Here is a 15,131-nt window from a genome sequence, read left to right on the forward strand (position 1 = left end):
AGTGAATTTCAAAATTAAATCGGGCAAAGAACAGAGACCACCGGGCCTGGCGAGGATTCAGCCGTTGGGCAGACTGGAGGTAGGAGAGGTTCTTGTGATCGGTGTAAATAATAACTGGAAATCTTGATCCCTCCAGCAGATGCCTCCATTCCTCAAGTGCTAATTTGATGGCTAGAAGCTCTCGATCCCCGATGGAGTAGTTCCTCTCCGCCGGAGAGAAGGTCCTAGAAAAAAAACCACAAGTGACAGCATGCCCGGAAGAATTTTTTTGTAGAAGAACAGCTCCAGCTCCCACTGAGGAGGCATCAACCTCCAATAGGAAGGGTTTGGAAGGGTCAGGTCTGGAGAGCACGGGAGCCGAAGAAAAGGCAGACTTGAGTCGTTTAAAGGCGTCTTCCGCTTGAGGAGGCCAAGACTTGGGATCGGCATTTTTTTTGGTTAAAGCCACGATAGGGGCCACAACGGTAGAAAAATGTGGAATAAATTGCCTGTAATAATTGGCGAACCCCAAAAAGCGTTGGATAGCACGGAGTCCGGAGGGGCGTGGCCAATCTAAGACGGCCGAGAGTTTGTCTGGATCCATTTGTAGTCCCTGGCCAGAGACCAAGTATCCTAGAAAAGGAAGAGATTGGCATTCAAACAGACATTTCTCAATTTTGGCATAGAGTTGATTGTCACGAAGTCTCTGAAGAACCATACGGACATGCTGGCGGTGTTCTTCTAGATTGGCAGAAAAAATCAGGATATCGTCCAGATATACAACAACACAGGAGTATAAAAGATCACGAAAAATTTCATTAACAAAGTCTTGGAAGACGGCAGGGGCGTTGCACAGGCCAAAGGGCATGACCAGATACTCAAAGTGTCCATCTCTGGTGTTAAATGCCGTTTTCCATTCATCCCCCTCTCTGATGCGGATGAGATTATAAGCACCTCTTAAGTCCAGTTTAGTAAAGATGTGGGCACCTTGGAGGCGATCAAAGAGTTCAGAGATGAGGGGTCTGGCGAGACTGGTCACTGGGATGTTGAACCTGTTGACGAGAGAGGCCAAAATAAAATTTCCTGCAGATCCGGAGTCCAAGAAGGCCATAGTAGAGAAGGAGAAGGCAGAGGCAGACATCCGCACAGGCACAGTAAGACGTGGAGAAGCAGAGTAGACATCAAGGACTGTCTCACCTTTGTGCGGAGTCAGCGTACGTCTTTCCAGGCGGGGAGGACGGATAGGACAATCCCTCAGGAAGTGTTCGGTACTAGCACAGTACAGGCAGAGGTTCTCCATGCGGCGTCGTGTCCTCTCTTGAGGTGTCAGGCGAGACCGGTCGACCTGCATAGCCTCCACGGCGGGAGGCACAGGAACGGATTGCAGGGGACCAGAGGAGAGAGGAGCCGAGGAGAAGAAACGCCTCGTGCGAACAGAGTCCATATCTTGGCGGAGCTCCTGACGCCTTTCGGAAAAACGCATGTCAATGCGAGTGGCTAGGTGAATGAGTTCATGTAGATTAGCAGGGATTTCTCGTGCGGCCAGAACATCTTTAATGTTGCTGGATAGGCCTTTTTTAAAGGTCACGCAGAGGGCCTCATTATTCCAGGATAATTCTGAAGCAAGAGTACGGAATTGTACGGCATACTCGCCAACGGAAGAATTACCCTGGACCAGGTTCAACAGGGCAGTCTCAGCAGAAGAGGCTCGGGCAGGTTCCTCAAAGACACTTCGGATTTCCGAGAAGAAGGAGTGTACAGAGGCAGTGACGGGGTCATTGCGGTCCCAGAGCGGTGTGGCCCAAGACAGGGCTTTTCCAGACAGAAGGCTGACTACGAAAGCCACCTTAGACCTTTCAGTGGGAAACTGGTCCGACATCATCTCCAGATGCAGGGAACATTGGGAAAGAAAGCCACGGCAAAACTTAGAGTCCCCATCAAATTTATCCGGCAAGGATAGGCGTAGACCAGGAGCGGCCCCTCGCTGCGGAGGAGGTGCAGGAGCTGGCGGAGGAGATGACTGCTGAAGCTGTGGTAGTAACTGCTGTAGCATAACGGTCAGTTGAGACAGCTGTTGGCCTTGTTGCGCTATCTGTTGTGACTGCTGGGCGACCACCGTGGTGAGGTCAGCGACAACTGGCAGAGGAACTTCAGCGGGATCCATGGCCGGATCTACTGTCACGATGCCGGCTGGCAGGTAGTGGATCCTCTGTGCCGGAGAGGGATTGGCGTGGACCGTGCTAGTGGATCGGTTCTAAGTCACTACTGGTTTTCACCAGAGCCCGCCGCAAAGCGGGATGGTCTTGCTGCGGCGGTAGTGACCAGGTCGTATCCACTAGCAACGGCTCACCTCTCTGGCTGCTGAAGATAGGCGCGGTACAAGGGAGTAGACAGAAGCAAGGTCGGACGTAGCAGAAGGTCGGGGCAGGCAGCAAGGATCGTAGTCAGGGGCAACGGCAGGAGGTCTGGAACACAGGCTAGGAACACACAAGGAAACGCTTTCACTGGCACAATGGCAACAAGATCCGGCAAGGAAGTGCAAGGGAAGTGAGGTGATATAGGGAAGTGCACAGGTGATCAGACTAATTGGAACCACTGCGCCAATCAGCGGCGCAGTGGCCCTTTAAATCGCAAAGACCCGGCGCGCGCGCGCCCTAAGGAGCGGGGCCGCGCGCGCCGGGACAGGACCGACGGAGAGCGAGTCAGGTACGGGAGCCGGGGTGCGCATCGCGAGCGGGCGCTACCCGCATCGCGAATCGCATCCCGGCTGGAGGCAGTATCGCAGCGCCCCGGGTCAGTGGATCTGACCGGAGCGCTGCAGTGAGGAGAGTGTAGCGAGCGCTCCGGGGAGGAGCGGGGACCCGGAGCGCTCGGCGTAACATTTATTTTTAGATTATTATATACAATAATCATTCTCCATATTTAAGGAACTGTCCAGAGTATGAGCAAATCCCCATAGAAAACCTATCCTGCTCTGAACAGTTCCTAAAATGGACAGAGGTGTCAGCAGAGAGCACTGTGGTCAGGCAGAAAGGAAATTCAAAAAGAAAATATATTCCTGTGGATCATAACAGCAGCTGATGTAAGTACTGGAAGGATTAAGATTTTTAATAGAAGTAATTTACAAATCTGTTTAACTTTCTGGCACCAGTTGATTTAAAAAAAAAAAAAAATGTTTCCAGTGGAGCACCCCTTTAATGTGAAACCAGTTCTGGAGGACAGATAGACAGCCACAGGGCCACTGGGCTGACAATATGATATAGCACTCGATCATATTGTGAAAATGTGTTTTGCCTTTTCATTTACCGGTTTAATCAAGGTGAATTGCAGGATCTTTGGGTAACTTATTATCACATTTGTCATGTAGGAATTATCGCCTGAATTTGTAAGGGACAGCGTCACAGTCACATCCGTGGTATTTCCAACAACCAGCTGACTTCTGAAATAAAAGAAAATATGATGATTAATACAGTGAACAACATTGAGCGTTGATGAGGTATTCTCATACACATGTCCCACCAGTCTTACCGGGATACCTGGGTGGTCAGCAACAACTTTGGGATGCATATTGTTTTGTTATTGCAATCCTTTTCATATGGTAACTGGACAAAGACAATAAAAGAGTTAACTGTCATGATGCTGAACATATTAACAGCAGAAAAGATTTTATCAATCCTATGTGCATTTATGGTATATAAACCCTCTTTTAAGCACTTTTAATACTTACTTAGACCAGCGTTTCACAAGCCAGGCTCGGTTCTTATTAAAAATGGCCTTAAAAATGTGTCTGTCAATGAAATCTATTTCAGCTGCAATTTATGGCTGTTTTCAGATAAAGCTATGATAAACCAGGTGGCCCACATCTCCCTTTTTTTTGCTAAGCTCCCCCTGAGTGTAGAGGATTGAAACATTTTCCCATATGTCTTTCACAACCAAGACCTCTTTGTTTCCAAGGCTCTCAAAGTCACTCATGACTTACATGATATTTCTTTCCTTTCCTTGTGTGTAAAACATTTTTTGAACAAAATCATATAGACCTTTTTTTATTGTCCATTCTATCTGCTCCTCCATTGAAAACATTGGAAGCCTTACATAGGTCCATTACATACACAGAAGAAGGTTGATGGCTGAACAATAATTGAAGGAACGATTCACACTTTATCATTGGCTGAAACAGTTGTTCAGACCGTCCATACACGAGCAATAATACTAGGTGAAGGGCGAATTGTTTTTTTCGGAACATTCTGAGAATACTCTTTCCCGAAAGATCATTTATGAATTAAAGCTCTTTCATCTATCACCTAAAATTTTTTAACACAGCCGACTTCTATCCAGATGAAGACAGTTTGACACTGGTTGGCTAAAACAATTATTACTTGTTAAAGGGGTAATCTGGCGGTAAGCTTATTTACACAAAAATGTCCAACAGCGGGACTTAATAAACGTGTTTATACTGGCCTACACTCCCCTGCTGCCTCGGTATCACTGATCCCAGTCCTAGTACGTTCCTCTTCCTGGTGCTGAGGTCGATCTCCTTTCACAGCGCCACTTAGCCAATCCCTGCCTGAGGCAGGACACTGCTGCGACCAGTGATTGGCTGAGTGACACTCTGATGCATAGGCCCCCCAGGAAGAAGAACTTGGCTGAGACTGGGGCTAGGGGTCAATGCATCACAGTGCCACTAAGCCAATCACTGACCGCAGCGGTATTCAGCCTCCCAGGGGTTGGCTGATCGGAACCGTTATGGATTAACCCCCAGCATGAGGAAGAGGAACAGCAACACTGGGGCATCGGGGGAGCATAGGAAGCTATGAACATGTCTGTTTATGTATGGTAACTGTACATATATGGACAATTATTGTGCATAGTCTATCCATATATGGTAATGATACATATATATGGACAATTATTGTGCATAGTCCATCCATATATGGTAATGGTACACATATAAACAATAATGATATATCCATATATTATAATAGAGATATGGACAATAAAATCATTGATGCTTCCCCAGGGCTTCCCTTCACTATATCCCACTACAGTATCTGCCTACAAAGCAGATCAGGAGTCCTAATAATGTACACCTCTGATGAAAGGCTAAAATGCTGAATGAACTTGCAGAGATGCTATAGGAAATGTAGTGTACCATTCAAGCCATCAAAATAAATGGTGCAAGTGCTCCTATCATATCCATATACCCTGATAGGAGATTATGGGAGGCATTTCTGATTGTCTTTAGAGTTGATTTTGTTTGTATATATGTCGCAGATTTGGCATATTTTTTTAAGCTTTTTTGTCTTACACAGAAAAACTGTTAAGGTTAGTCTTATGCAGTGGTAATAAATTTATCAATTGAGACTTTTTGTGAAAAGGCGCAAAAAAAAAGTCTCAAAACTACACCAAATAAATTTACCAAAAAATGTGACAGTCCTACTAGGATAAATGATAAACAGTAACAGACTAGATGTCCAATAATAATCTAAAATAGCTTATTATACAATAAATGATGCTCACTATGCAGGGCCCTTGCATCAGACATACCACAAATGAATCAGATAAAATTAGATAAAATAAAGATATTATGCAAATGCTTAAATAAAAATGCTCATATAAAAGGTTCATATGATAGAATGCTCAAAATAATATAGCAATAATTCCCCAATTGGCAGGCTAGGTAAATGTTAGTTAATGATGTCACACTTGCAGCGCTGTAAGTGTAAAGATCAGGGTTTCTCTGTACTGTACTACCGTGATGCAGTGGCAAACAGTTCCAATAGCAGAGTAGTTAGTCTCTTATAGGGATGGCTCGGATGGCGCCGTGCCGTACTGTAAACACTGAGCGGGGCTGGTGTGTGGCAGACGGCTGCACTCTGCAGTGCTGTAGACCCCCTGCTAGTTATCCTCTCTACCCTGATGGCGCAAAGCTGGTAAATTGGAAGTCCTAAGTGGGATGGGGATTAGCACTGTGTCCCTCTTGCCCATAATGCCCAGTATAGGTCCGGCAAATGAGCTCTGCAGCGCTGTAGACCCCCTGTTGGCCGCCCACTTTACCCTGACGGCACAAGGATAATGAATGAAAAGTCCCAAGTGCGGTGGGGGTTGGCATGCTAGTGCCTCTTACCGGTACTACCAATGTAAGCTGTTGTGGACCTTGATTTCTCAAACGGGACGGATGTGTGCTTGGCCAGCGGAGTATATGGAATTCCAGGAGCGCACGTTCTGCTTCTGTACTTGTGATGCAATTTACAGTAACGTAGATCTTCAGGTTTGCTAATGTACAAATGTCAAAACTACACCAGCCCAGGCATAGCTTAGCTTTTTAATGTATGTGAAGAGAGAAATTTCATAAAATGTGACCTGCACAAAATTTATCAAATGCTGTGTGACCATGTATAAAATTTGGCGCTCCTGCACATTACCAGCACGCAAAAAAAGGTGTAGAAAAATGCTTCACTTACACCTACAATGATGAATGCCGGCCCTATATTTATGAGATTTTTAGATCTTTACTTAGTGCCCCCTGGCATGGCCATGCTGAAATGTTACATTCATGCCCAATAAACAAAGAAAACAGATAAAGATAATTTATTTATTGCAGTTAATTATTATGGGGTTGAGGTTAAACCTGGGCAGTTGCCGTGGGCCCCTATCCAAAAAGGGGGCCTCCTGAAAAGCTTTAGGTATATTCTAACACTACTGCATTTTGCTGCAATTTGCGCAAAATTGCAGTAAAATTGGGGCGTTTTTTTTTTTTTCGATTTAGAGCAAATCGCAGCAAAATACATTACTGTGAGTATAGCCCTAAAGCTGTCTGGGCTGCACAGGCCCCAAAGACATCACACACAGACTTATGTATCTGCTAGGACCTGCTATAAATCCTATAGGCTAGGACTCTGGAGATTTCATCTCAGGTCTTGGCAGATACATTGTAAGTCTGTGCTGTGTACGGGCTCTGAGCAATGGATAAAGAAAGGAGACGGTAATAGGGGAAAGAATGGAGGGGGGTTAAAATATTCAATCACAGCATATATATTGCTTCCTAACCAGTGTGGAACCAGTAAAAGATATTAAGGGGGGTGATTTAACATTTTAACCCCTTGGGGACACAGCTAATTTTGATGTTTGCCATAACTCTTATTTTTCCATCCACAGACCCATTTGAGGTTGTTTTTGTTTTTTGTACCACCAATTGTTCTTTGTAATGACACCTTTCATTTTATCATAAAATGTACGGTGCAACCATTATTATTATTATGTTGTGGGTAAATTGAAAAAAAAAATTGTGGATTTTAGTTTTTACACACTACACTTTATGGTAAAACTACCATGTTCTTTTAATTCTGTGGGTCAACACGATTTAAATGATCCCCATGTTATGTGCTTTTCTATTATTGTACTGCTTTAAAAAAAAAAAAAAAACTCAGACTTTTTTTTAACAAAGTAAGTATTTTATCCCCTTAAGGACCAAGACAATTAGGTCTGTACGCCCCTTAAAGACCAGGCCTGTTTTTTTAAATTGGGGATGTCTGTTTTTATTAGAAAATAACTCACGATAATTCTGACATTGTTTTTTTTTGTCACAAGTTGCCCTTCATGTACATAGTAAATGTAAGCCGATATCATTTGTAGTTTTTTTTTACAATGCAAAAAGTCATGAAATAAAAAAAAATAAAGATTTTTTTGCTATTTTAACACTAATAGGTTGTATATATTTATACTTACTGACCAAATAGTTTATGAAACTTATACTTTCAGTTGTCTACTTTATTTTGAAAGCATTTCTTAATTTTTTTTTTAATTAACATTTTAAATGAATTAGAAGCCTAACCATTTTACTTGAAGTTCTCAACATTTTGAAAATGTGAAAAGTACATCTTTTTTTAATGTGCTATGCAAGGTTTGCAGAAATTTGAAGGTGGTAGAACATAGGAACCCCCCCTCAAATGACCCCATTTTAAAAACTAGACCCCTCAAGGTATTCGCTAGGGGGTACAGTGAGTATTTTAACACCATAGTTTTTTTATTACAAAGTCATTGTTAAAAATTCGAAATTAGCTTTATTTTCACAAATGCATCATATGTGGGACATATTTTTTGTACATCGCTTCTGATATTGAAAGAAATGCACCCTATATTTTATTGAGCTGCTCGGCCCGTGTTTGTAAATCCCCCTGCTTAGGCCATATTTGGTTCCTTGGCTGAGACGTAGGAGCCAGAAGGAGAGGAGTGCCATTTGGCTTTCAGGGCATCATTTTAGGCCGAATGGATTATAGGCCGCACTTCATGTCTGCAAAGGGTTTTACCTGCCAGAACCATACAGAACCCCCACAAGTGACCCCATTTTGGAAACTACACCCCTAAAGTATTCACCTAGAAAAGTGAGAACTTTGAGTCCTTTTTGTATGGCTGGAATGGTTACAAAGTCAGTGGAAACATTTTAATTTGCTTTATTTTTCACGAATGCATCATTTGTGGAACATATTTTTTGTACATTGCATCTGAAAAGTAGAAAATGCGCCGCATATTTTATTACGCTGTTTGTCCCATGTTCGGTAATACCCCCGCTTAGACCATATTTGGTTGCATGGCCACATTGTGGGACCCAAAAGGAGAGGAGCACCATTTGGCTTTCAGGATATCATTATACAAATTATAGGCTGCACTTTATCTTGCAAAGCATTCTAGCTGTCAGGACAATACCGCACCCCCAGAAGTGACCCCATTTTGAAACTACACCCCCTAAAGTATTCACCTAGGGCAAAAAGTGAGTATGTTGAGCCCTGATTGTGTGGCTAGAATTATTTCAAAGTCAGTGGAAAAAAATAGCAATTAGCTTTTTTTCCACAAATTCTTTATTTGTGGGACATCATTTTGTTAAGTCGTTTTTGAAGTGGAGGAAATGTGCCCATATTTTATCACGCTGTTCATCCCGGGCTGGGCAGTACCCCTACTTAGGCCACGTCTGGTTGCCTGACCGCCTGGTAGGACCAAGAAGGAGAGGAGCCCCCTTTGGCCTTCAGGGCCTCATTATATTAATTATAGACCCCACCCCATGCCTGTAAAGGATCAGAGCTGTCAGAACAATACCGCACCCATACAAGTGAATTGGCTGGACCAGAGACTGCTCTGATCGCTCCTTGATCGGTTAGCAGTGACGCACGGCTGTCTGTGACAGTTAAAGTTCCTGATGGATATATCTGTCTTGCTGTGGGAATAAGCACCATCAATGGAGATAAAAAAAAAAAAAAAACTTGAAAAAAATGGTTTATTCTGTTGGGGGGGGGGGATGTAATATGCTGCGGAAGTGCACCGTGTGATCGTACACATTATGCATTTTTTTTTCTTTATATTTATTTAATAGATGTATTTTAATTTTTTTTTGCACTTTTTAAAAAAAAAAATTTTAATTTTTTTACACGTTTTATTTTACACTTGTATTTATATTATATATTTTTTTACACTTTTTTATGCTTTGGTATACTTAATATGCCAAAACATTGCAGTTATATGCTGTCCTGACCGGGGCAGACCTGGGGGTCCTGTAAGACCCCTGGCTGCCCAGGTAACTAGCAGCATTCCGCGATCGTTGTGGGTGCTACAGGAGAGAGACAGAGGGAGCCCCCTCACTCTGTCAAACTCCTTACAGCTCGCGGTCACTTCCAACCGCGGCTGTCACGGTTAAACAGCTGGGACCGAAATTTTCCTACGCTTCCGGCAGTGTGGCAGGCTCCCACCCGCCGGGGATCACACACAGCACCCCGCGCTCGCACTGTAGGGTGCGGCAGGGAAGACAGAGGGAGCTCCCTCCATCTGTCAAAACACTTACAGCCCGCGGTCACTTCCGACTGCGACTGTAAGGGTTAAACGGCCGAGACAGAAGTTTACTTTGGTCCTGGCAGTGCGGCAGGGTCCCGGCTGTGTGTTACAGCTGAGTCCCTGCCGCGATCTCGTGGATAGACGAGTACCCACGAGAACCATGGACGTGCATACTCCTCCAGGTGCGGGAACATGCATCCATCCTGAAAGTGTATACAAGTCCATGGTCATTAACGTGTTAAAATTGGCATCTTCTGACCCCTATAACTTTCTTATTTTTCTGTATATGGGGTTGTATGAGGGTAATTTTTTTGCGCCGTGATCTGTTGTACATTGAGGAGCACAAACATGGGCATTATTACATGGTAAGATGCACAATGGGGGCATTATTACTGTGCGGGGCATTAAGAGGAGAACTATTACTGTGTGAAGAATAAAATGAACAGACAGGCAGCACCGAGAAGATCACTGTAATGTTGTTCACACTACGGAATGTCCGCCCAGAAAATCTCCGTGCGTACACTCTTAAGACTGCCAGTGATGGCTATGCAGAGTCCGCAGAATGAATGAACAGGTTCTTTCTTTCTGTGGATATGGAATTTGGAATTTCTGTGCCAGAAACATTTGTCACGGAAATTCTGCCAGGTGCACAGCGCAGCAGAATCCCATTGAATTCAACAGGACTCTGCTGCAGCGGAATCTCCATGCAGAATTCCAATGCGGAATTCCACACGGAAATTCTGAGGTGTGAACATGACCTTATAGTATATGTAAGTGCTACTACTGATAGGCAGAACTGAGAAGATCACTGTTTTAGTGTGTGCAGTGACAATTACTGTATAAAGAATAAAAGGTAACAATATGAGACTAGGGCTACATGGCAAGAATGGTCGCACAAAGATCGCCATGTTGTTCTCCCTGAATTGTGCTGAATCTCAGCTAATGTAAGTAAATGTCGTCACACGAAGAGAAATCCAGCGCAAATCAATTCTTACTCTTTAGGTGGTTTATTAAACGCTTAAAACGGAATAATAAAATGTGTGATTTCCTGTGACCCTGTGGTTTCCTGTAACCATACATTTTATGATGCATTTTAAGCATCAAATAAACCCCTAAAGAGCAAGAACTGAATTGCGCTGGATTCCACTACATGTGTCATTACAAGTTGCTGTTGCTCCACAGCTGTGCACTGCGTTCTTGCAGAGGGGGGAGCTGAGCTGGTTTGCACTACATACGGTCACGTTGCGACCCCCAAATTACCGCAGCCACATTTTCATCCTGGATTGAATTATTACGTTTGTCATGTTGTAGTCACAGCCATTTGTGGTTTGCAGCGTAATCTCATTTACTCACATTAGCTGAGATGCAGCACAATTCATAGAACCCAACATAGTGATCTTTGGTCACTCAATCTGGGGGCCCCATTTTGAATTTTTGCCCAGGGCCACACTTAGTCTAAAACCGGTCCTGATTGTTAAGCTTCTCTTAAGCAAATAGTTGCTTTTTTTTTTAGTGTTTTTACCTGAATATCAGTATAATTTTGGTCATGAAAATCCAGCCCCGGTGGTGGGAGATCTCTCCGTAAGTCAGAAACCAAAGTATAAGATATCCTTATTACAATATCTTTGAAGCAATCATAAGTACAAGGCTGTGAAGTAATGAAGAGAACAATCAATATACATTATGTAAGGCAACACGCCATATTATTCAATCTACATAATACATTGCCACAAGTAATCCTTCCGTTGTGGTCATTTAGAACAGTAGTCTCCAAACTGAGGCCCTCCAGCTGTTGCAAAACTACAACTCCCAGCAGGCCCGGACAGCCAATGGCTGTCTGGGCATGCTGGGAGTTGTAGTGTTGCAACATCTGGAGAGCCAGAGTTTACAGACCACTGATTAAGAAGGTAGAGAAATACATAGGAGGCTAGTAGGTAAAAAGCATTGTTATGTATTTGAGACCTTTTCTTAAAGGAAACCTGGGACCATGTAAATGCTGTAAACTAAATTTTTTTGTAGAACTCAATTTTTTTTTTAGTATAACTAGTTGAGAAACACTGTTGTAGGACAATGCTTCCCAACCAGGGTTCCTCCAGCTGTTGCAAAAGTACAACTCCCAGCATGTCCGGAGTTGTCCGCAACAGCTGCAACAGCTGGAGGCACCCTGGTTAGGAAACACTGATCTAATGCTCTGGTTGATATATTTATCACTATGCCATTCTGACACACTGACCACAGCAGGACTACAACTACTGTTTTATTTTCTTCTACAATAATACACGTACGCACACAACATGCTGAGTAGTCTATCGCCCCTTTCAAACTGCTTTTGCGCTCTGTAAAGAATGGCCGTTAAAGTTTTTTTTTTTCTGTGCCTTTAATGGCCGTTCTCATGACGGGGCAAAATGGCAAACAACAGGTTCTGATGGCTCCCATTTACTATTATGGGGTCCGTTGGGTGCCGTTGTTTTTTGACGGAATAGCGGGAGAAAAAGACGGCACAAGCAGTATTTTTTCTCCTACTATTTTCCCCAGTTCCCCTTATGGGCTTCATCATATCGTAACGACAGTGTGGATAGAGCCTTACACTGTTGTAGCACGTCTACCTATATCTACTGAATATACATATTAGGACTGTCAATAGTTACCAGTACTGTCAGCAAAAATGAAGTACAGTTTTCATGAGTAAAGAAGAGTTTTCTTCTGCTAGAGATTTCGTTGTTGATGGTTATTCGTCTCTGCTCAGTTAGGACATCTAGATCCATTTTGTAGTCAAGATAGGATTTGTTAAGCTCTGAAACAAAAGCCATAGGCGAGTGGATTATCGTCAACTTTGTTCTCTCTACATATATGCGTCATATAGTGCACAAGTAAAGTAACATAGTAAAGTAAATGTGTTACAAACTTTGCAGTAAATTGAGACTATACAATACAAAAGAGGACCTGTGGCTAACCCCAAAAAATGAAATAGCATTATCATTAAATAGCTTATGGCACCATGATCACATGCTTTTTCAGGGAATCAGTCAGATGGGCATGGACTTAATTTTAAGTGGGCGTGATCAGGGGATGGGTGACATTACAGTGTCAGGGGGTGCGTATTAGTAAGACATATCCCTTAATGTACAACATTCACATTCCTTATTGTATAATCCCACCCATTACCTGACAGCTACTCCTATTTCTTTATTTTATTTAATTCATGCCCATCTGACTGATTTCTTAAATTGACAAATTATGACGCTCATATCTTTGGAACGGGAGGGTGTATTAATAAACTGTAAAAAAGAACTGTGATCCGGACACCCTAAGCTATTTCATATCAGTAAAATCTAAATTTTTGGGGGCTGGCCACAGGTCCTCCTTTTACTCCAGTGGAAAAGTTTTTTTTATTTTTTTTATTTACCGTAAATCAACTGGTGCCAAAAAGTTAAACAGATTTGTAAATTACTTAAAAATTACTATTTAAAATCTTAATCTTTTCAGGACTTATGAGCTGCTGTATGCTCCAGAGGAAGTTGTGTAGTTCTTTTCTGCCCGACCACAGTGCTCTCTGCTGACACCTCTGTCCATGTAAGGAACTGTCCAGAGCAGGAACAAATCCCCATAGCAAACCTCTCCTGCACTGGACAGTTCCTGATGTGGACAGAGGTGTCAGCAGAGAGCACTGTGGTCAGACAGAAAAGAACCATACAACTTCCTGTGTAGTATACAGCAGATGATAAGTACTGAAAGGATTAAGATTTTAAATAGTAATTTTTTTAAGTAATTTACAAATCTTTAAAAACTTTTTGGCACCAGTTGACTCAAAAAAAACAGCATTTTTTTTCCACCAGAGTACCCATTTAAAGGAGCCCCAACACTCAAAATAACACAACACGTAATAAGTTATATTAGAACATCTGGTGGTAAAATTTCCTAACATGATAGTTACGTAGCTGCAAGTTACACTTCATTTAAAAGAAACTTTTAAACTTTCCCTTTGTTCTCCCTTTTGGTGTCCTCCTTTTACTCCCAGAGCACAATTTTAGAATTAAAGGGGTACTCCCACCCAAGACATCTAATCCCCTATCCAAAGGAAAGGGTATAAGATGTCTGATCTCAGGGGTCCCGCCGCTGGGGATCCCTGCAGTATTGCATGCGGCACCCACCTGTTTTTTGGCCGGAAGCGCTGGAGGGTCTGAGTCTCGACTACGGAAGTCCGTGACATCAGGACTCCACCCCCGTGTGACATCACGCCCGTCCCCTCAATGCAAGTCTATGAGAGGGGCCGGGCATTGAGGGGATGGGCGTGACGTCACACGGGAGCAGAGTCCTGACACCACAGACTTCCGTTCCTGTAGTCGCAACTCAGACCCTCCAGCGCTTCCGAATAAAAACAGGTGGGTGCCGCATGCAATACTGCGGGGTTCCCCAGCAGCGGGACCCCCGAGATCAAACATCTTATCCCCTATCCTTTGGATAGGGGATAAGATGTCTAGGGTGGGAGTACCCCTTTAACACACGTACATGCTCAATATAGTATATGCAAATCTCCAAGTGCCACCGATTGACAAATGCCTCTAGAAGGACATTAGGCCCTGGCTATTTCTGATACTATATGTATGCTTACCTGTTTGGTTGTAAGGTATCACGTTAAAGCACAGACTAGCATTTACAGTGCTATAGTGAGGAGTCACAGGGATTTTATTAGGCACAAATTGCATAGTTGCCCTTATTTTAACCACTGGACAAGACCTGTAGAGAAATAAATATTTCAGACAGAAACTTAACATACAGCATCATATTTGCTGACACTTAAAATTTTGCCAGGGAAATCCAGGGAACTGAGCTTCAAAAGGGGTGGTGGTTTTTGCACATTTCATGCAAAAGTCAGTAGGGGGTATTTATGAAGCCTTTACCCTTTTTTTCCTGTCTAAATTTGGCGCACAATTTTGGCCCAGTGAGTTTTTGCGCCTTTTCTATGTTCCTTTTCGTTATGCACATTCCTTTGGTTTACTGTTGTATGTGTGTTTTCAGTCAGGTTTTTGCAGTGGTCAGAAATTTATGAAAATGCAACTTTTTAAAAAGGCACAAAATTTGGCGCAAACCCTTTAAAAAGGTGCAAATCCCCTCCATAAAAAAAGTGCCATAGAAAACACACATTACAAAATGTTTTTGAAATTGCTCATTAATATAAGCAAATCCCCTCGTTATTTGAAAAAAAAAAAAAAAATATATATATATATATATATATATATATATATATATTATTTCCTATAAAAAATATAACGAAAAAATAAAACTCTTTTTTTTAATTAGAATTTTTTTTTTCCATATGGTTAGGATGTACG

The 15,131-nt window shown here is 42.8% G+C and overlaps 1 protein-coding gene across 8 annotated transcripts in view; it reads right to left on the reverse strand.

Annotated features, from left to right (window-relative positions):
* Positions 1–15,131, reverse strand: part of ITGAE (integrin subunit alpha E) — a 179,621-nt gene that overhangs the window by 70,455 nt on the left and 94,035 nt on the right. For all 8 annotated transcript variants that reach the window (XR_008889048.1, XR_008889049.1, XM_056559190.1 and 5 more), the window contains 5 exons: positions 14,411–14,535; positions 12,447–12,592; positions 11,321–11,446; positions 3,508–3,581; positions 3,286–3,418 (listed from right to left, as the gene is read on the reverse strand). Coding sequence is in view for 6 of the 8 variants with exons in the window: in XM_056559190.1 (XP_056415165.1) it covers positions 3,286–3,418; positions 3,508–3,581; positions 11,321–11,446; positions 12,447–12,592; positions 14,411–14,535 (604 nt within the window). In the remaining 2 variants the exon portion in view is untranslated. The remainder of the gene's footprint in view (positions 1–3,285; positions 3,419–3,507; positions 3,582–11,320; positions 11,447–12,446; positions 12,593–14,410; positions 14,536–15,131) is intronic.

Source organism: Hyla sarda, chromosome 2, assembly GCF_029499605.1.
Source record: "Hyla sarda isolate aHylSar1 chromosome 2, aHylSar1.hap1, whole genome shotgun sequence".
Classification (NCBI taxonomy): domain Eukaryota; kingdom Metazoa; phylum Chordata; class Amphibia; order Anura; family Hylidae; genus Hyla; species Hyla sarda.